Below are 26,067 nucleotides of genomic sequence, written 5' to 3'. Positions count from 1 at the left end.
TACGTCCATCTTTTATACAGTCTATGATCCCAACGTGATATCGTGTGTGTTTGACAAAAGGTCCAAACATCTCATGAGAAAAAGATGCCGACGCGTAATTACAAAGTTGTGATATTACATCTTGTAACAACACTAATACTATTAAATAACTGACCCAGAAGGTCAAAACGTGTGCTCACTGAGACAAAATAGACTACAGCTGTGATTTCCAGTTAGCATAATAGCATGAACATGGTTATAAAATGAGCTGTAATCACCAAATTTCTCAGTTTTGGACCTGTGTGCTCTGTGTCTCTCTCTCTCTGTCTGCACCATGGCTCCACATGGAAAAGAATTGCCAAAGGAATTTTAAGTCTTCACAAATATGTAAGAAGATGAAGGAAGATTGTTAGTTACAGCAGTAATCAAGAAGAATAAAGCAACAATAGTACCACTGAATGGTCATCCTCTAAAGTGTGCTACTTTATCAATCTGACTCTGAAACACAGTTGGGCAAATGCTTTGGACTTGGTGCAGGGGTTATAAAGGGATATCAGACTTTCTGTGACAGCTAAGACTGTGTGAAGGACAGTTCATAATGTCAACCTCTATGGAGCATCCAAGACAACTACCCTTGCGTGATACTAAGCACCAAACTGCAAAAAGAATTTTCCTAAAGGACAAACTTACATGGGGTCCAGCATGTTTGGAGTGGACTTGGCTTGGACTACAAATATGAATTCCATAGCCCCGACAGTGGAGCATGAAGGTGGGAGTGTGATGATATGGGGCCGCATGAGTGCAAAAGCTGTTGAGGAGATGGCATTTATAGATGGCATCATGAATGCCTGTGGATATACCAAAATCCTTTAATCCAACAGAATACCTTTGAGGTACTTTAGAGAGAAAGATAGAGCGACACAGCATGTCCATCAAAGAAGGGCTGAAAAAAATTGTCAGTGAAGAATGGCAAAGCATTTCTCCAGAAATTTGTCCAACACTGATACCCTCCATACCTCATACCTCCAAGATTTGAATGTCAGTAATAAGAGGGGTACTGACATTTGCTGCTTTTAGGTTGTATTGTGGGGCCTGTTTTTTGTTTGTTTGTTTGTTTGTTTGTTTTTGTAAACCTCACACTGTCCTGTCAAACAATTAATGTGATGGTTTACATTACTGGATATTTGGAATACTTGGTATCAGATCATCATGGTTGGCAACAGATTTTTTGTTTCTGCTTTTACTGTATTTGAGTTTGGTATACGATTAAGACAGCTTTATATTGGTTGTAAAAGAGGATAATCTAGTGTTTAGATTATAAATAGATATTTTGTACACTGATTAGCATAGCAATAGGACCAACTATGTAATCGCTGATTCACACATATACAAGTTTAAATGATGCGTGACAGGCTGAAGTGAATTGTAAATAACACTAAGTGTTTATTTAAACACAGGCAGAGAACCTAATGGGATGCTTTATCTTCTTTTCCAGGCTGTCCCATGTCAGCGTGGAGTGTTTGGTCTCAGTGCTCCTGTGAGTCTCAACGGCAGCAGCGCTACCGTGTAGCTCTGTCCTCTGCCACCAGGGGGCAACAGTGCACTCCTGTAGAAACCCAGAGCAGGACGTGCAGTCTCAGTCAGTGTGAGGGTAAGGTCACTCCCCTGGTATACATTTCTTTCCTTAAAGAGCTGCTTATTTTGCTTTTCATGCCCTTAAGCAACCAAAGTAGCTCCCAAATCGGTCTATAGGAATACAAATACCCTTTAAGTTGTCTAATTTTGTGAGAATATGTCTCTTGAGTTCTTACATTTAATGGCGTGCATGTGAGCATTTGTATATGCATAATTCAGTGCATGTTGATATTATCCAAGAATAACATTACCTGTTGTCTTTTGCCCTGTTTGTAGTATGTGAAGCCCCATTTGTGTACTTGGCTTGTGGTGCACCCTGTGAGAAGCAGTGTACACTACAGGGCCGTGAAGATCTGTGCTTAGGGGTCCAGGAGTGCACGCCTGGGTGTTACTGCCCACAGGTGAATTTCACTAGATTGTTTTGTGTAATACATTAGCGTTATTATTTATTTTGTCCTTTTCTATACTCCACGCTATAATACATACAATATCTATGTATGTATGCTCATTCAGACCTTTATATTCACAATAAAACAAACTTTAATTGGAGCAATCTATCAATCTAAAACCTGAAGAATTGTGTTCATGTTTGCGGTTTTAGAAAATTAACAAGACAGGTAACACAAGTCTTGATACTGGAAACGTAAATGGCATGTTACCTTTGCCTTGTCTGCTGGCCATAGAGGACAAATGTAATTCAAACAATTTAATCAATTTAGCATACGATGTGAAACAAGCTAATAGCTGTGGTATGTCTTGTTTATTGGCACACATTGTATCACACCTCCTGATGCACATTCTGAGTTTTTTATTGAATTCCAAATCTGAATACATATGTAAGGGTAATTATTATTAGTCTACAGTTGATGCAAACTCCGCACTCGCACGCATATAAATGTAAAACATAAAAGTGCATTAGCATTTGAAAAACTTTTTGAGGCACTCTTCTGGTAACATTGTAGTTTAGAGAAAGTAAGAAGAAAAGAGCAAAAATATGCTGGCACAAATTTGGAAGGTGAAATATGCTGTGTGTATTTCTGTTAATCCATCACTTTGATGTGAGTTGTGATGACAATTTTATAATGTTATTTGGCCCACTTTGGGAACTTCCAGCTTTGATTTATTGCAAAAACCTGAAAATCCTCTGATAGACTGATGATACACCCGTGCTGCAGCTGGGAGGGGTGATAATGAAATGTGGAACAAAAAGCACATCACCTTGGTTGTAGAACATGGCAGTTACCATTCATTCATTTAAAGAATATGGATTGCATTTATGTGAAGTGTCACATAATATTTAAATGATAAAACAATTGTTAGGTGCAACACAAGTGAACTATATTTGCCTTTTGTGCTGTATGTGTATACATTTCGGATTGTATTTGTATATGTATTTGCTCAACTTCACTTCATAGATACAAATGAAAAGAACCGTAAGCTTTCAAGTGTCCTTTATGTTAAAAATTAATCAGAACAAAAAAATGTCCAACTGTGCCAGTTATTCTTTCATGAATTTTATGTTCTCCATTCCAGGGCCTGCTGCAGCAGAATGGTAGCTGTGTTCCTCCAGAGGAATGTGGCTGCGTCCACCTGCAGCACCAAGCTTCAGGACAACCACCCACACCTGTCACTGTCCCTCAGGGGGCCACGGTCACCATAGGCTGCAGTACCTGGTTAGCTGTAAAAAACTAATTATTTCTGTTTCAGTCCTTTGTTACACAAAGCTGTTTTTCTGGTTATTTTTGGACAGAAATTTTAAGCGGCGCTTGCATAATAGGTGTTAGCGACTGTGCCAAGTACTGCATGAACACAGGGTAGATGCAATATAAAGAACTGTATCTGCTGCGTCTTAATCATTCTCCGCTGTTTCTGCTTTTGTACTCTACTTGTTTGTATCTCTTTGTCTTTTACTTTGTGTGGGATTTCTGACTCAGTTGGACATATTGTTATGATTATCTGTTTGTTTCCTTTTCTGTCCTCCAGCCTTTGCCATGATGGAACTTTGCAGTGTGACATGAGAGAGTGTGAAGGTAGGAAAGCAGAATAATAAGAATAATAAAAAGAGCTCTTCCCTGAATAACTCCTTCACCTTATTACTCTGCGACTTTCCTTGTGGTTTTTTAGTCATCCTCAGCGAGTGGTCAGAGTGGACCCCCTGTTCTCCATGTGTACCCTCTTCCTCCGTGCAGCACGACACTTCGGCAGCAGGGCTTATCCGTGGCACAAAAATGTTCTCAATCCAGAGGCGCTTCCGGGCCTGTTTGGACCTGGATTCTGGTCTTCCTATCACTGGAGAGGAAGAGAGCCAATGTCCAGGACCGCTGGTGGAGGAGAGGCTCTGTCCAGATGCTAACATTTGCAGAGGTAATGGTGTTTGTCCAAGAGGACATTGAGCTAATCACTCTTATCTTAGTGCAGAGGTGAAGTCAGCTCCTCAGTTTGTCTTTGTCAAGCTCCAGTTCCTTCTTTTACGTCACAGAAAGGAAAAGTAATGAATTGGACCATTTTTCTTCACCCGAGTCGCCCTCGGCATGCTGCAGCAGCTCGACGATTTGCTCCCTTTAAAAGATTGTATTCAGAAAGTCAGTGAACAAGTCAGAGTTTGACAGGCATGACACCATGGAAGGAATGAATCCCAGATTGGATGAGAGGGTGACAATGGTGTCGAAATGACTCTAGTATGGTTTTCTCTCGAGAGGTGGTCATTTTGTTTTGCAATATGGGTGAAGTACAAGACAAAGCATGTTTTTTTTTTATAGTTCTGTCCAACAACAGGACAACTCCAAAGAGCATTACATTAGAAATAAAAAGTTAAGACACAATGTATCAGTTCATTGTGACACACTTCAGTGTTTCTCATATATTGATTTATTCATGGAGATCAGCCTCAATAACAAAATTAAACGACACATATTGATTTTCTTTTTTTAATTATTATTATTTAAAATGGGTAAAATCTTGTTTGATTGTAGAGCTATGTCCCCCTTCCCCTTTCTCACTCTCTCATGCACACATAGACACACTGACAACAGACCGGTCTGTGAATAAGATAACCCGTTGCACAGTCTGAATCAAAACATGTGTGGGAGGAATGATTTTTGACGACTTGTCCCCACAGAAATTTGGAGTTCACGAATGGTTAGCATCATGAATGCCTTTGCACAAATGTGTTTAAAACTGATGTATCTGACAAGTTAGTCAATCGATGTTTATAACACAACATTGTCCTGGTGATCCGAGAGACCTAACACTTCAAATATGTTATTCTCAAGCATCTAAAAAGCTGTGTTAAGCCTTAATTACACTCGTTTGACAGCCACAAACAGCACAGACGAGTAGTTGTTATTATTAAACTACTTTTTAGTCCATTGGAGTCAATTAGGGGAGGCTCTGTTGGATACATGTACCGTAGATCAGCAGCTGTGTTTTCTGTAAGCATGTTCACAACTGGCTGCAGGGTGGCAGCAAGAAGGTTGCCGATTCGCGTCCCGGTGGGGGCACCAGAATCTTTCTGCGTGGAGTTTGCATGTTCTCCCCGTGCAGCGTGGGTTCTCTCCGGATTCTCCGGCTTCCTCCCACACAGTCCAAAAACTTGTTGAGGTTAATTGGTGATTCTAAATTGTCCATAGGTGTGAATGTGAGTGTGCTTGCTTGTCTGTCTCTATGTGTGGCCCTGCGATAGACTGGTGACCTGTCCAGGGTGTCCCCTGCCTTCGCCCTGAGTCAACTGGGATAGGCTCCAGCCCCCCCGCGACCCTATTGAGGATTAAGCGGTGTATAGATAATGGATGGATGTTCACAACTGCCCTTGTATTGGCAAACAATGAAATGTATATCACATGGACTGTCATAGAAAATCCCATATTTGTGGACATGGAAAGGCAGAAATTATAACGCTGGCCTTGCCGTGGTAACCACACTACTGGTTTTCAGCCAGTACCAATAGTACTTTCTGCATCTAATAGTACACAATTGCCGTAAATTTTACCATCCGTCTAAGCCTGTTAGAGTCCACACAAACTCTTCTGCTAATGTCTGCAGCCCAAAATTGTGCCAGCATGACCACAATGTTACAAGGGCAGTATGCTCAACACAAGTGTGCATGCATGGAATACGTAAATTCTGATCTACGGCACATAAATGAAACATGTCCATAGACTCTCAGGAGACAATAAAGTAGTATACAAACAATAACAGCCCAGTTGTGTGTGCAGTGGAATAGCATCAGGGCTTAAATGTCATTACTGTCGCCTGGCTCATAGCTGGTAACAAGCCCTTACTGTTCAGAAAAACTCTGTAGTAATGAGGAGAGGCAGATAGACATAACTGTAGCGTTGCATGAAGCTGATCTTTATTTCCCTTTCCTTTACACAACATTTGGACACCTATATACACTTCACTGACACTTAATGGCTAATTACAGTAACCTAATCACCCCTGTATGTACTTCACAGTGTCAGCAGCTACATGTTAGAAACGTTGAAATCTAATTCAGTGGGGAACACTGCAGTGCAATATGAAAAGACCAAACATTTTTTTCTGTTTTCTGTACAGGTATTTATTTAATGGTTTAGATAATCAGCAAAAACTGAATGATATTAAGTGAATTTGTATGGTTTGGCATCCTTTTACAACAGGAAAGACTGTAAGAAAAATCTCAAGTGTGGTCTCAGGAATTCATGGGTTTTTCTGTACGTATTTATTGTGTCACTTCGCTGCTGGCAGTGCAGATTAATACTTATCATCAGTAGGTAATTAAGCACTTGTAATCACAGTGAAAAATGATATTGTGCATCCCTGCTACCTCTTTCTGAGCATTCCCCAAAGGAGTAAAGCTGGAAAAAGGATTGTACAGAATGGGTTAAATGTCCGTGTCTGTGGGGACACACAAGGTTGATTGGATTTGGTTTTGTGTGTGTGCCTGTGTGTGTGTGTGTGTGTGTATGTGTGTGTGCAATGAATGATTCATTCTGAACTTAACACTGTCATCCCTCCATTTTTGTCTGGCCCTTACCGTTACTGTAGATATGGAAGGGAATAGCTCTGAGTGTGTCATGCCCAGTGGACCTTAGGTTTGACTTGCATTTCAAATAGTCCTGTACATCATCAGAGTGAGTTCAGACATCTAAGAACTGCGAGGTGAGAGTATACAATGGTTTCATTTACTCTGAAACACTGGGAAACTCTGAATACAAGAATCTAAAAATGTGTTTCTAATGTATAAATTAGATATCTCAGTAGCTCAAGTATGGTTGTACAAAGGTCCGTAAACACAAACACTTTATCATTATTGATGATAATGAGTCTTGCAACAATTACAGCTATTACAGCAGTCATTGTGATAATTACAGTCAATTATAATTAGGATGAGAGCAGAGATAAGGTGTAGTAGTTATGATAATCACTCTGCTTTTCTAGATCTGTGTCAGTGGAGTCTGTGGAGCACCTGGACAGCATGTGCAGAGCCGTGCAGCGGTGGAGTCAGGCAGCGCTACAGATGGCCTCTGGCTTCTCCTGCAGGACGCCACTGTCGGAGCCAACAGACACAGAGCCAGAGCTGCAACACAGGACTCTGTCCAGGTACTATTACTCTTTGTTTTAAACTTACCTAGACTTTTTAGTATTTGCATTCCAACTCAGCAAATTTGGAGAGAATTTGACATCAAGTGCACTTTTCAGTTCACAGTTCCAGCAGTTGTTGGAATTAATTCTGCCTTGTCCCTTTAGAACAGTTAAATCCTCAATACTTCACTTGATATCCTTTTTGTTTAAAAGACCTACAGAAATATATATATACATACAAACATACCCCTTTGTAACTGATATAGATTTGTAGTACAAATAAAATTAGATGTGTCAACACTTGAACAAAAGCGTTGCTGAACTACCGTTGTTTATCTAAGTTTTACATAAACACATGAATGTAAACCATCTCATCGTATTGTGGGCAAGAAATTGCTCAAGATCAGAAAATGACTACAGATAAAGACACCTGAGTCAATGAATTTCTTTTATTAATTAGTTTATTTGACCCGGGCTGAAAAGAAAGTAATGATACTGATATGGCTGTATGTGTTGGCTGTGAATCAGACGGTACAGCAGGTTGTCGACTAACAGCAAGCTTGGCAGTTTAGCCTCATACCGAATTATGGACAAGACGCTGAACCTAAAATTGCTCCCACTGGTGAAAGAGAGCACCTTTCATGGCAGCTCTGCGACCATTGGTGTGTGAAAACATTGTAAAGCACTTTGAGTACCACTAAGATTGAGTGTGCTTTACCGTATACGTACGTGAAGTTCCTCCTGTTTGCTTTCAAGACCACTTCTGATGAAAATCTAACTTGTTACCTTGTTAATATGGCCATATCGTGTGTTTAGGTACTGGAAGGCAGCCATCAGTGGTTTTAATGTTGTGATGGATGATTTTATACAAAAGTAGAAGAAATCAAGAGGAACAAAATATCTTGTCACAGTACTGTACTGTATTGTATTTTTAAGCACCATAATTGAGCGCATCTGAATATAAGCTGCACCAACTCACCAACTTTAAAAAGAAAAAAAAAATGTACATATATAGACCGCACTTGTCTTGAAGCCACAGCTGTCCACGTTGCAACATGAAATATTTACACAGAAGGATGTTACACAGAAAGGTTTTTTTTTTTTTTTTTTACTTTTAATTAAATACATACTGGTAACATACACAAATAAATATCGTAAAAGCTTTTTTCTGAACAGTGCCTGTAACACGGCTGGTTACAAAAATAAAAAATACAGTAGCCTACCAGGAAAATTCATTGATCGCTATCTTCATCTTCCTCCTGCGCACTGAAACCACTCAAGTCGTCTTCTTCAGTGTCGGAATTGAACAGCCTTAGAATTCCTTCGTCACACATTTCCTCAGTCTCTCTTTCGTTGTCGCTCTCAATGTCACTTTTGTCTCAATTGAAATTCGTAAAAATTGTAAAAATCCATAAATTAGCCGTATCATTGTTTAAGCCGCAGTGACAGTAAAGGTAAATCCTAAAGCTTTCCTTGATGCTTAGATTGTTTGCAGCTTGTAATGATGTGATAAGAACCATCAATCACAAATTTTCCCAGAACTTTTGAAATGTCTCTTTTTCTGTTCACTGCTGTCTCTGGTGGCATCGCCCTGTCTATCACAGAGTAAAATATTAATCAAGCACATGCAGAGAGCTTATATCTTTATTTATGAAGGGTGACTGATGAATTTCAGTGTTTCCTAGGTGAGCGCTGTGAGGATAGGGGGCGGACCTACCAAGAGAGCTGTGCCAATCAGTGTCCTCGCAGTTGCACTGACTTATGGGAGCATGTGCAGTGCCTCCAAGGAGCCTGTCACCCAGGTAAACAATAGCAGTAGTTTCTTCTCATCAAAATACTTGGATTCCTGGATCAGCCAGCACAGTACAAAGTTTCTCAGTTTTTCTTTTTCTCTTTTCTGTTTTTCTTTATTGTCAGGTTGTCGGTGTCCAGAAGGCCAGTTGTTGCAGGACAGTCACTGTGTGCCAGTGACAGAGTGTCGTTGTGGTATCCCATCAGGCAACGGGACGCTGGAGTTCACACCTAAAGAGGAGCTCACTGTTGACTGTAACACCTGGTGAGAACATTTGAGTTTGAGGAAAAGCTCGTCCAAATTGAACTGTCACATCAAAAGAGAATGTCTCACATTAAGGGCAGACCTTATAGCAGACGTCATAGCCTATTCTGATCTGTTATATTGTAGAGTTTGTTGTGGAAAATTGCTCTAATTCTTAAACTTAAAAAACACAGAACACTTTGCTGAGTCATTCGTATATTTAGTATTGTATGCATTGTGGAGAAGAGCAGAGTTCATTTAGGTTCTCAAAAGGGAAGCACAAACTAGTTAAAAGTCAGTCCACAAAAATGAAATAGTTCTCCAAAAACAAAAACGCATAAACAAACGTGTAATTTAACATGGAAATAATTGATGACCTAAGCGCTCACAACAGTTTCTTTTACCTTACTTTTCCACTAAGCATGAGCTAAAGTTTTTGTCTCCCCTCTCCAAACATCCCCCATCTGCAGTGTGTGTGAGAATGGTACTCTGGTGTGCACCAAACTGCCCTGCCCAGTTTATGAACCCTGGAGCCCATGGAGCTCCTGCTCAGTTTCATGTGGACATGGCCAGAGAACAAGGACACGCCACTGCCAGGACACAGAGGGCGGTCCTTCCTGTGCTGAAACCACGCAGACAGAAAGCTGTGATCTGCCATCATGTCCAGGTCTGAGATGAAACAAACACCCATATGCACAATTGAGAATGTCCCTGAAATTCAGATATCCTAATACATTTACATACAGTAGTGTTTAAAAAGCTTGTTTTTTATTTGTTGTGGTTTATCAGTCTACAATATCTGTACTCTCTCTCTCGCTCTGTAGCGGGTTGTTTGTTGAGTGAGTGGTCAGCCTGGAGTGAGTGCAGTGCCTCGTGTGGCGGCGGCGTGTCGATGCGGAACAAGACAGTCCTTCAAGAGCCGGAGCCTGGTGGGACAGCCTGTGTTGGACCACTTGAGCAACACACTGTCTGTAACACCAACAGCTGCCTGCCTGGTAACACAAACACACACGTCGAAAGCTGTAAATGTAACACATTTTAGTCACAATCTCAATGTAACTGTGCCATAACCTGTAAGGTACTGATAAAGACATAACACACATGTCTGTGTATTGATCGATATATGAGAGAGGAAGTCATTTGTCGCATGTTTATTTGTTTATGTGTTGCAGAGTGTGCCAGCACACAGGTGTTCAGTGGCTGCTCAGCTTCCTGTCCATATACCTGCGAGGACCTGTGGCCACACACTCAGTGTTTACCGGGACCCTGTACGCCTGGGTGCACATGCCCTTCCGGACAGGTTTGCACACCTCTGTTTTTATGTCTGTGTGTGTGCATGTGTGTGTGTAAAATCTGACTCTTAACAGTCCCATTGTGTCCTTTAAAGGTGTTGTATCGAGGCTCCTGTGTGTATCCTGCTGACTGTCCCTGCTCACCGCTCTCTTTGCCGACTGATTACCAAAGCTGGAATGTCACTACTGAGGATTTCACAGAATCACTGCTGCCACCTGGAACGGCCATTCAGCACCTCTGCAACACATGGTAATACACCACACATGGTTTCATCCGTTCATTTGAGGATTTAACCAGCAGAGTCTTGTTGTATATAGTTAAACCTTTAGTGTCTGGATCTGGTCTACTGAAGTAGCTTTAACTGTCCTTTAACTAAGAGCCCTGAAGGTTATGGTCCATGAAGGAAAGTCTTTAGTGAACGTAAATGCCAGGCTGGACCTGGGCCTCTCGCACACCAGTCGTACTTTGCATTTGGGAGGTAACAGTGGATTTATCGGTTGAGATGAGGTGATGTCTTTTTTTCTTTTTTTTTTGAACCGCAGTGCCTATTTTTTACAGTAGATGTCCTTTCCTGCCTCTTAATTTAGGTATTCATCCTTCCTTTATCAAGAACATTCTAACAGTGTCTGTCTTCCTTAAAAAGCCCTCAACTGGTGGAAATCAAGGTTTTCACCTCGTCTATAAGGTGTTTTTATGCTAGAAAACACATCATGAGCAAAATAAACAGTGACCACCATGGCTGATTATTTCCATCTTGACACTGCAGTGTATCGATGATGGTCTGAAAAACACAGATTTATACTTCCAGGGTTTCATAAGCAACAAACCTCAAGAACCAGTCCTGTTAACTTGCACAGGCTTTCTATATCATTTTACATTATATAGAATAATAATCTTCTTCTCTTTCATTATTCAATAGTACTTGCTTGTAACACGTATGGCTGGATTCTACAATATTAAGAGCGTTCGCTGATCCATTTTTGTCAGTTTATACTGGCACTTAAATTATTCCTTTGCATATTTTTGAGAGAAATAACTGCGTGTATGTTATGTATTTGTATTTCTAATGTACAGTCAGTAATCCAGTTTATTAATTTTATGAATAAAGGATGCAGCATGCATTGTTGCTAATGCACATAGATGACTTTACACTTCACTGTGATTGTTTAGATAGGCTGTTAGTACATCATGTTTGATCTAAGAAGTCCTCATACCTAAAACTGGCTTGATTATGGACATTCCAAACATCATAAAAGACTTAAAACCAGTTTATGCAAAAAAAAAAGAAAAACCCTACTTGTTTACATTTCAGTTTAGAAAAAGGGAAAGCTGTCTTTGCATGACTATGAACAGAGGTTTATGGAAACTCTCTCTCTCTCATGTTTCTCTTTAAGAAACATGACGACAAGCAGTACCAATGATCACCGTTTGAGTTATTTATAATAAATGTAACAAATAGTTTGCCCATAATATTTTCAAAACGCTGCTCTCATCACGTCTCATTTTTGAAAATGACTCTGGAGCATCATAAGGCTTCAATTTGTATTGTCTCAGTCAAACAATGTAGTGAATAACTGTCCAGTGTGGTACCGTGATGTCTCCTGTAATAGATAGTCTGGTATGCAGCAGACATGCTGTAAGTCATTTCATCTTTCTTCCAGTGGTTTGATACTCATTTAACATCATCTGATAGGCTCTTATGTGTGACATGGTCATTGGTTTGGTGTCTCAGTCTTCAATAATATAATAACCTATTTTCCCCTCATCTTAATTTACTCACTTGACTCTTTCTCTCTCTCTCTTTTTTTTTTTTAAACTCTCTCCAGTGTGTGCCAAGGTGGAGTGTTCAACTGCACCTCAGAGCGCTGTGATGGTGAGTGATGCCCTGTCACAGCTGCATTTCTTGCACTCTGTCCTTTAGCAATGAACGCAACAGCAACAATGATGTTTAGATGAACTGTTGATAGATATGTCAACCTATCTATAGTTAGCAACAGCTGCTGCAACAGTTGGCTCAGATAACTAAGCAACAGTCACAACAATCATAGCCTACAAAGACCATGACTTGTTTGTTTTTTTTCTTTTCTTTAAATTCTCTATTTAACTTTTAGAACTTCTTTCCAGTATCCTTGCAGTTACAAAAAGCATTAAAAACCAACGAACAGCAAACAACCTTCTCCTATTATCCATTTTTTCGACAATATGTGTCTTGTGAAATTTTCAATAACTATACATTCCAAAAAGAGAGGTTTGGAAGACAATCCAGTAAGTTATGTAAGTTTTTAAACAAAGAAACTGATAGGAGATTAAGCAGATTGTAAAAACAAACAAATAAACAAAGGCATAGCAACAGAGTACCTATTTATTTGTCAATATAATTAAGTATAGCTGTGACTGCTGTACATAGGAAATCCATTTTGGCTATAACTCAGCAAATCTGTTCATTTCCATGTTGAGTCAAGAATTGCTATGTTTTTTTTCATTACGTGTATCTGTCCACTCCTCTGTTGTGTGCAATCAGGAAGCGATCACTGTTTCGTGAGGGTTTCTTCACAAGCAAATATCACAACACCAAATAAATATTTGTAATGCCCACAAATAACATTGACTTTCAATGCAATAAAAGAGAAAACTGAAAATATATTTTTGTATGAACAATGCCTCCCAATATTTTGTGCATTTCTGCCCAGAGATGTAAAACTGGATTTGGATATAAATATATATAAATATATGTCAGTGATTGATATCCGGGCTGCTACATGCCCTCCAGCAATTTGAATCCTCCTGCTTTCTGCTCTGAGGTAATACAGTATGTAGTCAGATGCCACCATGTATATTCTGGCCATGAATGTGACTAGATGCACATCATTGAAAGTCACAATAGCTGTTCCATTTCATATTCATACATTATAGAATGAGATGTTTTTGTCACGAAGCCTTTATACATTCTGAATACCGAAACTATTTAATGACTTTCAGTAAAGGGTCATTCATCAGCTTGATCAAATATTAATGTCATAAAAGTAAAGTAAATAAAAGTCTTGCTTTTCCAGGGCCTGTTCTCGTTTTAAACTGTAGGAAATCTTCAATTCAGTTGTCTGGCTAAGACTTGGGTAAGGGTTGGAGTTCCAGCTCCAGATATCCAAATGTATTTTGTTCAGAAAGAGGCTATAATTAATCTTTAGTAATGTGAAGTCTTTCTTGGGTATCGGTACGTGTCAAGATTTAATTTCAGATGAAAAATGTCCTACAGTGCTGTTGGAGTACAATTTAATGTAAAACTCTGTTCTCTGAACATTTAGTTAATCTCCTTCATATTTACCCAAAAATATCCCAAATCTTCAATAGTTCAGAAAATGTTTCAGAAGGTTCACGTAAAGATACCAAACATAATTTGCGGAATCAAAGGCGAATGATTTACCAGGGTTCGGCCTGTGGGTTTGGTGGGTTTCATTTGATTTTCATGTTAGGTGGAGGGTTCAAGGAAACTAGAGTTGTTGTTACCATCTGTCTCTTCAGGTACACCATAAATCCAAATCTGCTCTGTCAGCCCGGGTCAGTCCGTTCACCCTTCTTGTTAGTCCACTGCAAGACCATTTCAGTCATGTTGCTGTTGACTGTAGTGCTGATTCGGCTGCGACACTTTGTCCACTTTACTCATTCAGTCTGTTGTACCCGAGTTCCTTCGGTGTAGTTTGTAAAGTAGTATCACCTACTCCATCTTCCTCACCCACGACATGGGTTGAGGAGCTCCTTCATTTGGCTCATTTGTCATTGTGTTCTGTTGCAGACATTGTTTTCCTTCTTCTTATAGCAACCCTGATTTCCATCACGTGTGAAAACGTGTTTTTTTTTTTAAACCCCTTGTGAGTTTCTGTATCATAAACATGCAATTTCTTCCTTTTTAACTTTATTCATGAGCTCTATTTCAGTTTTGCCATCAGTGCAATACACTTGTCTCTTTTCTTTATCTGGTTTACAATTGCCTTCATATCTGTATAAAACATTAAAAATGCATGCTAAAAAAAACAAATCAACGACATCAAAACACAGTGAACAAACCAAATTTCAAACACACATGCTCCCTATAAATGTGAGAATGTGTTATTTGCTCCATCTCATAGGCTTCCATTACTTCTTGAAACCAAACGTTGTATGATTGAGTTTCCGATTTTAGCTGCCTAACTGTAATAGTCTTAATGGCAGCCTCTAACAGGATTTGTAACAGTTTGATTGCAGCCCTTCCTTCAAAGCCTTCTAGAATTACACCAAGAGCGACAGCATTCGGGCTTTGGGAATATCTTAATGGACGACTTTCCAGAAATGTCTTTAGTTTAAACATGAGCGTGCAGTGCCATCTTGAACTCGTCGGTGGAGAAGGAGCTGAGTGATCACAGGGAGTGCTGTGTCACAAAGTGCAACCACTCGTATCCTCATATGAAACTTGAATGTGTGAATAGCTCTGTGGTTTCATGTGGGTTTGATTTGATCAGTAGTGCATTTAGACATCGTCCTGCCTCCTCCTGCTTTTGGTTTCGGAACTTTCTGGTGGGTTGTAGTTAATATTCTTTTCCCAGAGAACTGTGTTTAGCAGAAGTTAAAGGGAATATTTAAGTATTTTCCAACATTGGTGTGATTTTTATTTTTTTTTTAATCTATAAATACAATCAGGAATCTTTTATTTGCATCAATAATATGTGTCATAAGACTCATGAAAAGGTATATTGGGACCAAATATATTAACAATGGAAATTTATGTACTTATGAGTGATGATGTGATGATGTGACAAACACCCTGACCAACACACTGTAGAATTCTGGTAATTAAAGACATGATAAAACTCTAAATTCATAATAACAAGAACCCCCTCCCCTGACAGTCTTTGTGGCTGTCTTACTGTGCAGACACAAACAGTCTTCCCACGTTTGCTACTTGTTCTCTAACATGCATAGAACAGCTGAGAAATGTGGAACAAATTCTGGACTGGAAACAGCCAAACATGGAAAATGGCTTACATTTCTTATGGACATTAGTCTGAAATTGTGTTCTGTTAACATTTAAGCTGTTTTATTAGTTTGTAGTCCGTAAAGCCTCTGAACTGCACTAATCTGTATAAAAGGTGCTATATAATTGGCAGATCGTAAATACACATAAAAGTTGATCAGGAAGTGTTTTGGATTTTTTTCAAAAATGTTTTGAAGAAGCTGCAGGAGGTTCAAATCACTTTGTACTCACCAGAGTCTGTGTTTCCCAATTGTCTGCAGAGGATTCAGTGACTGAAATATGTCTATGACCAATAAATAACTTAAAATATGAATAAGATCCAGATTGACATATTCAATTTCAGCATCATTTTGGGTTAGTTTTGCTGTTAAACCTTAGAGCCTGACAGATACACTTTACATCCAAATTCACAACTCTTCCTCTCAGTTAAATTTCACTCAAACTCTGTATTGCAGCCAAGTGTAGCACATATCAAATTGCACTGAATGACTTGACCTTTCCAGCAATATTAGTCGCTTGTTGGCATCTGCCAGGAAAAACCATTTTAAATTTCCATCAGATTTAATCACAGTTACAGCCTGGATAGAGCTCTGTGTCAATCTTCACTCTCATTACTTTTGTTTGAATTACTTTTTAACTTCTCGTTGCATCGACATGTTAACATTTAGGTTTGTTATCCGTGTATATGTACACACATATAACATCTATGCAGGGATCTATTCATGTCATACCACCAGACAAAGTTGAACCAGAGTTGAGAATTACATGTGTTTTTGTACCTACCCGTAGTAATAACGTTATGTCGTTATATTAAACACAGTAATGTTGTTTCTAATCTTGATTCTTTTTCTAATTGCACACTTGTTTTTAGTCACAGGATATGAAAATAAACAGCAGAATTAACCCTTTCTGATAAAAAATAAATAAATAAATAAATTTTTCCTGTAAGCCAAACAGTAATCTGGTTTCTAAATGACAACAAGTTTCTGCTTTGACTGTTCACAAAGTAATAGTTTTATCTGATTTTATATTTTTACCAGATTTCCAGCAATCTTGCCAACAAAAATATGAAAATATATCTCTATTGCCGACATTTTACAAAATAATTTCTTCATATGAAATATCAGCTAACATAAAAATCTGCAACTATTATTATTATATCAAATGATGGAAGATCTTCATATCCTAGACTGGATTTAATATAAATGAATGTGGACATTGTTTGGATAATTCTATTGCTCAGGCTCAAGTTTTCTTCTGCTTCCTGCTTTGCTGCTGCAGATAAAAAACAGTAAAAACAAAATATTGGTTAACATTCTTATTTCACACTCTCTTACACCCCTCCAGTGGACTGTCAGTGGTCCAGTTGGTCCCTGTGGAGTCCGTGCTCAGCTACCTGTGGTACTGGACACCAGACCTCCACCAGATTGATCCTGCAGCCCAGCCAGTATGGAGGGGCCGCATGTGTAGGCCTGAACCACCGCACCACAACCTGCACTGCCCCTGACTGTGGTGAGTGAGATGAGTGATGTTGTACTGATGATGTATATTTGTATTAATATGAACAATAATCTTAATCAGTGTGGAACCTAAAACATCTGCTAAAAGCAAATACGATGTAAATTGACTGTTTGTTAAGCCCTGCCGTCCTTAGATACCGTTGCTATGCCTCAAGCTTTCGGATCTTGCACAACAAATGCAGCTTACAGTGACAGTAGTGGAAGATTTACCAACATTTTTTTATATATTTGAAGCAATGATTTCAGTAAAATAGACAAATTCAAAATTTTACCAGTATATAACAGACAAACCAATATAATAATGCCACAGCAAGTGAGATACATTTTTAAGGAAAAATAAATGATAAATGAAAATAATTTATTAGATAGACTTTTTTTTTGTCTTTTTGTATTTTGCAGTTTGTTAGGAAGCTGTGTAAAAGTCAGAGCACAGATCCTGAAAAATATCCTCTAAATAATTATGAAAGAATATCCCTACTGCCAGAATTTCATAATATCAAATGCTTTTTGCTTTGCTACAGGGACTGATAGAACAATTCTAGAAGTGTTGATCTATGAAATGATAGAAGCTCTGGATAGAAAAGATTGTTCTGAAAAAAACATGGTACACGAGTATGATCAGAACTTATAATGGCTTAGATGAGAGCTCAAAAGTAATAAAATTACCATAAGAGAAGATTCAGTCAGAGCACAATGCAGTCTTCGTATATCTCAGCTGATTAGAAGGCTGGGATCACAGCACAGGGTCAGCCACACCCCAAGAGCAGGCTACTTTATGGGCTTTGGTCCAGGGCCCAATAGTGGCAGCTTGGTGGTGCTGGGGGTCCCCTGTAGTAGCCCAACCCTAAACCTTAAACACCACATCCTTATGTCACTGTGCACTTTCACATGCTCTGATTTTCTGTCCATTTTACCCAATCCCCATTCTAATTCATCTTTCAATTCCTTCCACTTTCCCCCCTCTCTACCCGACCACCCACCTGTCACATGTCTGCTTTCCCCTCTCCTCTTCCTCCTCCTGTGCAGAGTGTCCTGATGGGGAGCAGTGGAGGAGGAGCATGCTGGAGGAGGCCCCACTGTGCGAGAGGAGCTGCCAGGACATTTACTCCTCCTCCCCTGTCAACTGCAGCCGCTCCACCGAGGGCTGCGTCTGTCAGGAGGGGCTTTACCGAAACCTGGAGGGTGTGTGTGTCATCCCCGCCCTCTGCCCCTGCCATGACCAGGGCGTCCTGCAGGAGGTACACGCACCAGCTTACACGCAAAATAACCAGACATCTGCTGCCCAGCAAACTTGGCAGCTTGTATCCACAGTGCCTGCCTCATTGTGGCTGTGTCTGCACCGTACCATGAATGTGGTGTTTACGTTCCATCCCATTCACTCCCATTGTGTTATTTACTCATGAAGAAGGGCCTATTAGAAGATGAGTGACAAGCCCCACGGGCCACATTACACTACAATGCCTCTCCAGCCCTCAGCCTCATCAATTATGCAGGAGGTGCTGTAGAAAGCCAGTACTCGGACCGCAACTGGGCAAGCCTGCCAGGAATTATTTATGAAGGAGGGGATATTATAGGATTATAAGAATTAATCATACATTGACAAGAGGTCAGGTCCTCTCCTCTTGATCCTTCTTCCTCAGGTCTTTCTATTTCATTCTCTTTGTTTCTTTCTTTACTCTCTCATACCCTTTTTCACAGTATTCTTTTGTAATCTCTCATCCCTTCCATCCATTTTCTCTTCATCGCAATTCTCCCTCAGTCTTCCTCTTCATTTCCAATGCTCCATCCACCCCAGCTTTTCAGTCATTCCTCCTATCTGTCTTTTTCTTTCTCCTTCTCTACTCTTCCTGTCTTTTTCTGTCAGCTGGTGATGACTAATATCCCCATAAAGACCTTCTATGGTTTTCTAATCAACCATCTCATGTGTATTAAACCAAATGGCTCAGTGTGAGCTGCAGAGGCACTTCCACTTAGCGGATGCTCCTAAAACTGAGCACTGTTATTGATGGATAATGATCCAATGTCTGTGTAATGCATTATTATAATTGCAGCATCATAACATGCCATTATAACCTAATAAGCTCAACAGTGCAGCCAGAGTTTTAGTGGATTTACTGAATAATTACATCCTGAGCTGCGACCAGTTACACTTTCTCAAACCTGCGCTCATGCTAGAGTGCATGCAGGGTAATGGGCTGTTAAGGCATCAACACAGTTACTGCATTTCAAAAGTTTGAATATAAAGTGAATGTAAATGTTGTGTGTGTTTTGTGTGTGTGTGTGTGTGTGAGCCAGGCAGGATCGGAGTGGGAGGAGGGCTGTCTGTCATGCACCTGTGTGAACGGGAGAAAACAGTGCCAGCTGAGGTGTCCTCCACTGTTCTGTGATGAGGTGAGATACAGATGCTGATTCTCTAAATCAGCATCTGTCTTATAGTGCATTAGAAGTTTTTTTTGTTTTGTTTTGTTGTTGTTTTAAAGTTTATTAATAAGCAAAGGGAGACAATTCCAAATACATCAACACCGTATGCTTTCAAACACTTTATCAACCACACTCAGGATGTGGTTGGTGAGGATGAACTCTTGCAGCACGGGAATGTCATTATATATTGCAATAGTAATGTCGTGACATTGTCATCTTAATGGAATATCACAGTTTCTAAATTTAGTAAGGGAATGGGCACTTGTGTTTTTTTTGCTCATCCTGAATACCAGAAAAGTCGAGGTATTTTATTAGACTGGGTCAGCAATATTGAATATATTACCTTGCTCGCGTCATTGCTCCTAATAGCCTAATACACCATGACACATTGGAGGAATATGTATCTGAGTAGGCACTGCAAATAGCTCAGGTGCCAGCAGGAAAATTCCTGTCATTTCATGAAATTATCATTTTGGTCAGCCTTAAGTTTGTTATTTTGTTATGTTTAAACCCTATTGGCATGAGAGTGTAATACCTAGGGACCTCAAGTATTTTATGCAGGTTAATTACAGAGCTCCTTTTTTATCTTGCTCCCATGTAAATCTGCCATGTCTGCATATAACACCAATCCTGTGGTAATGGTAGTCCTGGGTGAATTAGCATTTCTTTTGGATGAATAATACAATGTGGCGCAGTTGGTAGCACTGTTGCCTCGCAGCAAGAAGGTCGCCGGTTCGCGTCCTGGTTAGGACACCCGGTATCTTTCTCCATGTGCAGCGTGGGTTCTCTCCAGGTTCTCTGGCTTCCACCCACAAGTCCAAAAACATGTTGAGGTTAACTGGTGATTCTGAATTGTCCATAGGTGTGAATATGAGCCTGCTTGGTTGTCTGTCTCTAAGTGTGGCCCTGCAATAGACTGGCGACCTGTCCAGGGTGTCTCCTGCCTTCACCCTAAGTCAGCTGGGATAGGCTCCAGCCCCCCCGCGACGCTAGTGAGGATTAAGCGGTGTATAGATAATGGATGGATGGATAAATAATGGATGCTACATTGGCATTTCTAAATTAAAGTTTGGACAACATTTGGGTGCAGATTCAGGGAGCATATGTTGCCACACAGCATGGAGACAAATTCACAGTAAGGTCAAATCCATCAAAAGAACTAAATCTTGAAGGGTGACATGCATTGCAGGATGCAGCACAGAATATTTTGCTGTCTTTCAACAGAGGTATTATGTGGCAGCCTGGTAACATCACATCTGCACATGATGTCCACTGTTGAATAACCTGTGCAAAGGCAACAGATGAAACAGAGAAAAGAGGGGATAATTTCTAGAACATGTAAGATCACCAGGTAATACTAGTCCGGTGCGAACACAGCTTTAGTTATTTATTAGGTTCATTTCTCCGAGATGAAGGTCTCTTTTACAAGAGAGACCTGAATACGGAAATATATACATGTACTCTAGATATATATCACCATAACATGAAAATGCGATCCCACTAAGCAGTCGTCATGCACTTATACAGACTTTTTAAAACATTCACAAATATTAAGAACAGGTGTAAGTAGAACATGAAAGTTCCCCACAGAAAGGTGTTGGTGTTCATGTTGATTTGCATTTCTTGGCAGTGGTGTGGTGCATGGTACTGGATACCAGTCTTCCTTAGAAAACGGTTGTTAAGACGGACCTCTACAGTCAACTTGCACTGTCATGGTTGTTCATTTTGAGCTCAGCTAAGGAAGCTGAACATCTGTGTACGGGTGGCAATACGATACCAAAATTGTGACTACAGTATAATACGTATCTGCCTAAATGTCTTGATGCTGATACTGAAATGATCCCTAAGCTAAAACCTACAACATCAGGAGAACATGGAATGTTACATTTTTATTTGAATACTTTCATAATACCAGTGCGGAGCAGTAAAAGATGTGAACTGAAGCCATAATAAAACAGGAGTGAATTAGTGTTCTACAGTGTGTTCATACATTATCATATCCAACCAGAACTAGAAGAACTCTTCATTAGGATGAGCTCTTTACACATTCACGTCTCTCCATCTTCACATGTCCCACTGCTGCATATGAAAGGATAAATCCTTGTGAGGTTGAGTGCAGCTGTCATAAAATGCACATTTTAGTCACTCACTTTGACTCTTTCTGCAGGAATTTGTGTGATCATTATACAGCGTACTTGTGAATAACTTGTCTTATAGCAGCTTGCAATAGTGTGAGTTAAAGTTACTAGTAAGAATGCTGTGATAACATACAGAGATGTTTGCCACATGGGTAAGTTAGCTAAAAAGTTAAGGCCAAATTAAACAGCAATTATTGCCCATAATTTCCTCATCAAACGAATGATACAAATTGTTTTAACAAAACTTAGATGGGCTTGATATAATTATGTTGTAAATATATTATGTATCCCTTTTACTAACCTGTTGCTGTTTAAATCCTGAATCAACATGTTGGCACGTCTGTCGTCATGTAAGCAAGATAATGCTACGTTTCATTTTATGCGTCTACTTTGTGGACAATCTGTGGACAGTTGGCAAAAGCACTTGTATTTGCAGCCATGACTTTCATTTTGCCCTCATGAAAGCTGCCGTGTGCTTATGAGAGAAGAAACAAGCAGTTGGATAACCTATTATGCCTGTAGGGAGTGGAAGCTGAGCTATGCACACACACACTGCTCCACTGTCACAAATCGAAGCAACTCATAGGATATATGACTTGTATTAAAATACAGTTTTTCTCTAAGTATTGATACTCATCATTTCTAGCAGAAGGGTGTTTTGATACCTGTCTAGCGTCAGTATACCAAGTTACACTACTACGTCAGTGAAGACTATCCTGTCTTCAGGTCTGCATGTGAACTTAAGAGGTGCTGAATAATCTTGACTATGTATGAATTTTTTTGACTGTCTTTGCCTCGGCTGTCTGTGCCTCATCTGCAAGGCAGATGCAATCATTTGCTAGAGGATTTTCCTACAAACAAATAGTACCTGTGTGTGTGAGTTTGATCTGTCCTTGCACCAGGCATCTTTCAAACCACTAATGCTTAGTTTTAAGGGAAAGCAACCAGTGGATCCCAAATCTGATTTGCTGTGAAACCCTTAACACGAAGGACTGTTGTGTCCAACTCATTTTATATTTAATTACACTTTTAATGTCTATGAGTTGTTCAAAGCAAACCAAAGGGTGATTTTTTCATAACATATTATTCGTTTGGATAAAAACCTGAGTAGTAAGAGTAGGTTTCGCCCTTAAATTCGTAAATCTTGTGACCCATTGGGGTCATCCTGACTGCAAGGTTGGAATCCACTGAATTGGAATAACAGCTGTGTATAGCAATGGTAACAGCAGCAATGACAGTGGTATCTATACTGTACTGTCAGACCTGACATGGGCGACACTATTGGACCTAAACAAGTGAAATCCAACACTCAAACGCATGATGACACCTGCACAAAGCACAGTCCAAAATCCAAACATCACAAATGTCTCAGAGAGATGTGTGTGGCTAATAGCTGCATATAGTTCCAGTTATTAGCTCTTCTGCAGGTGTCTGTGCTCCCAATGTATCCCAACAAAGGCTACCTTAAATGTAAGTTCACGTACGGAGGCATGATTAGTATCTCCAACAAAAACACTCCATTCAGCCACCACTGCTACCCTGGTGGTACGGTTCCCATAGAGTCCCTGGTGGCTACAAACATCTCAATTACTCTGAGCGAGAGAGAAAATGCTTGGCTCCCTCAAGGATGTGTGGGATGTTCTCTGCAAGTCGCTGGCTAAAGAAGATCAATACCTGACTGTCCAATCCTCCCACAAGCCTGCACTTTTTTTCCTTTACCATGCCCTTCTCCCTCCTGTTAAACATTGACTCCTTATTTTCTTGTTAAGCATAATTGAGTTTCATCCTAATGCGACCGAGACGCTATTTGTTGAAGCTGGAACCTGTTGTGCAAAATGAACGGTACAACATATGTTAAGGATGCACTCTTGGTGTTACAGTTGCAGTTTTTAGTCAGTTTTAGTAACATTATCAAATATATATATATATATATCGTGCTGCCTATGATATATTCTCAGGTAACTTTTTGCAGCAATATTTGGCACATGGTGTAGTTATTGTATTGTCATAGCTGGTGATGGGCACTTGGCAGAAAAAAAAATGACTGCCGCTGTCTCAGACAATGCTCTGTCATGCACATGAGTTAACGTCTGGTCATCCAGCAGGAGACAGTCAATTATGCATGCACTCTGTACAACTGGAGACAGATAAGGAAACCCACATAAAATATAAATTCATTTTTATAGTCCTTCAGACAGGTGGAACTTCTGGTACAGCATAAATACAGGTTCCATCTCATTCTGGCATGACAGTGTTAAAATAAATATTGTTTGTAGCTTCCCACTGAGGCTGTCATCATATTTTTTTCGCGCTGAAACTTATTTTCTCGGAACTTCTTTTGCAACGCTGCTTCTCTCTGTTTTTTCCTTCTTCTGACCTTGTTCCTTGGCTGCAAATGTAAAATTGTACTGTCTACAGTATACAGAGGTTTAGGTTGCTTTTTTTCCTCAGATGAAATTGCGTTTATTTTCATTGTGTTCGGGTCGATACAGAAAATTCACTGTGATACATCCAACCTCAGGAAAATACATCAGTTTTTCCTTTGGATTTTTTTTTTTTCTTGGTGAGCTCATATACATACAGTACTTGTATGCTGTACAACAGAGGTAAATACACCTCTGTGCAAAACCACTTAAATATCAAATGATTCAACATTGTACAACGGTACAGCAGTTACATTGCTTCTAACTGAACGGTGGGGTATTTACTCCATGTAAAATGAAAACAGTTCAGATTGAGTGTATTTAAAATACAGGCTCCACTGTAGGAACGCAGTGCAACAACAGTCAGTATACCTTCATTACTTTATTTTTTTAATACTTTGTGTGTCCATCTTTTTATTTTTGATAGCCTAATCAATCCTCCTCAGCATGAAGGACACCAGTGTTGTTCTTCCATTCTTCATAGACTATTTTTCAGCTGTTCTTTGCTGTAGAGTTTGTGTTGCTCTGCCTATCTATGTAAGATATCCCACTTGAAGTCTATTGGATTCTAGTCAGGCGACATACTTGGCTAGGTCAGAGTTTTCCTTTTTTCTCTTCTTTAGAAAACCTCGTGTGATTTTGGCAGTACGCTTTGAAATGGAATAATCCTTTTCTGCCAAGCTTCTGCAGACTGAGAGTCATCTTGTCAGCGAGTATTTTGGTTTATTCACAGGCATTCGTGGTGCATCTACAGTTGTCATCTCCCCAGCACCTTCTGAACTCATGCATCCCTGTATCCTCATACTCCCACCTCCATGCCCTACTGTTGGGTCTATGCATTCACTGTGGTGGTCCTGGTCGGGTTCGTGCCAAACATGCTGGACTAAACAACTGACTAAAGAATGTGCTTCCAGCATTCATCAGGCTTCTTTTCTTGTTCTTTTGCAAAGTTTAATCTTGTTTGTGGCGAACAGTAGACAAGAGTATTTGTATTGAATGCATATTCATCAAGGTTGTCAGTATAAATCTTGTGTGAGATGTCCCAGCAACTCTGATTTTCCCCTTATAACCCCTGTTCCAAGTCGAAAGCCGCTGCCCGTTGGTTTTTTAGTGTTGGATTGTGATATTAGCACATAGTCCATACCGTCATTTTAGGGGGACATCACTGCAGCTCTGATTAGTGGAGCTATGTCTCCTTCTACACGTCCCAATTACTGCTGCAACTGTGTTTTCACTGAATTTTAGTTGGTCACTGATCTTCCGTATCCTTTTCTATTTTTGTAAAGTCTCACAAATAGATTTTTCCAGTTCTTTTCTATGCGGCGCCACGATGCAGACTTACAGATAGATGCAACCTCTTGGTCCAAAACTGAGAAAGTTCTGATCACAGATATGTTTCGGTGTTGTTTTCACAAGTTTGTTCAGTTTTGTTACTTTGATTTTCTGCTTTGGGGTCTTTATTTTCAAAATAGTCTTTCTAAATTCTTCCATTTTTAATAGTTCATAAGACCAAATAATCTGCTTTTCAGTTTAGAAATAATTATACCAGTGAGAAGTGATTGGATTTGAATTATTTGTCTTGTAAATGATATTGCACGGGAGTGTAATACTGCTGTAAACTGTATATTATACAATTTATCATATCATTTTATTGTTCTACCATCTACAATCTACATTCTTAGCATATACATACACAGTCATACTCCCCACATAAGCTAGTCTGCCTTTTTTGGTCTTGGTCACTGAGTTGTTTTCATGTGAAATGAAAACCAATGCTAATGTTTAACAAGTGTAGTGTTTACTATGTTCATCCTCATAAGGTAAGAATGAGCGCATGCTGATATTTGTTGATTGGCTACAGTACAACCAATCAAGGTGTCACTAGCTTTGCAGGTGTTTGATCATTAAGCGAAACATCGGACAAATGAAAAAGTTCACCTGGTGATGGAGGAAAAGTAGGGATCACCTGAAGGGGATCTGAATGTTTGTACAATATTTGGATGGATCTCCATGTCAATCTAGGACACTGGTGGTAGACTTCGACCTAGACTGGAAT

At 39.7% G+C, this 26,067-nt stretch overlaps 1 protein-coding gene across 1 annotated transcript in view; it reads left to right on the top strand.

The window, feature by feature from the left end:
* sspo (SCO-spondin) overlaps positions 1-26,067 on the top strand; it is a 97,124-nt gene that overhangs the window by 62,018 nt on the left and 9,039 nt on the right. Inside the window, 14 exon segments of the mRNA XM_008294493.1 lie at positions 1,475-1,630; positions 1,891-1,942; positions 3,087-3,287; positions 3,598-3,644; positions 3,739-3,978; positions 7,033-7,194; positions 8,862-8,978; positions 9,094-9,232; positions 9,682-9,878; positions 10,384-10,511; positions 10,599-10,753; positions 12,331-12,377; positions 18,056-18,267; positions 19,325-19,420. Of these exon segments, the coding sequence (XP_008292715.1) occupies positions 1,475-1,630; positions 1,891-1,942; positions 3,087-3,287; positions 3,598-3,644; positions 3,739-3,978; positions 7,033-7,194; positions 8,862-8,978; positions 9,094-9,232; positions 9,682-9,878; positions 10,384-10,511; positions 10,599-10,753; positions 12,331-12,377; positions 18,056-18,267; positions 19,325-19,420 (1,949 nt within the window).

This window comes from Stegastes partitus, unplaced genomic scaffold, assembly GCF_000690725.1.
Source record: "Stegastes partitus isolate 25-593 unplaced genomic scaffold, Stegastes_partitus-1.0.2 Scaffold967, whole genome shotgun sequence".
In the NCBI taxonomy this organism is placed as follows: Eukaryota; Metazoa; Chordata; class Actinopteri; family Pomacentridae; genus Stegastes; species Stegastes partitus.
This window is presented reverse-complemented; position numbering and strand designations above follow the sequence as displayed.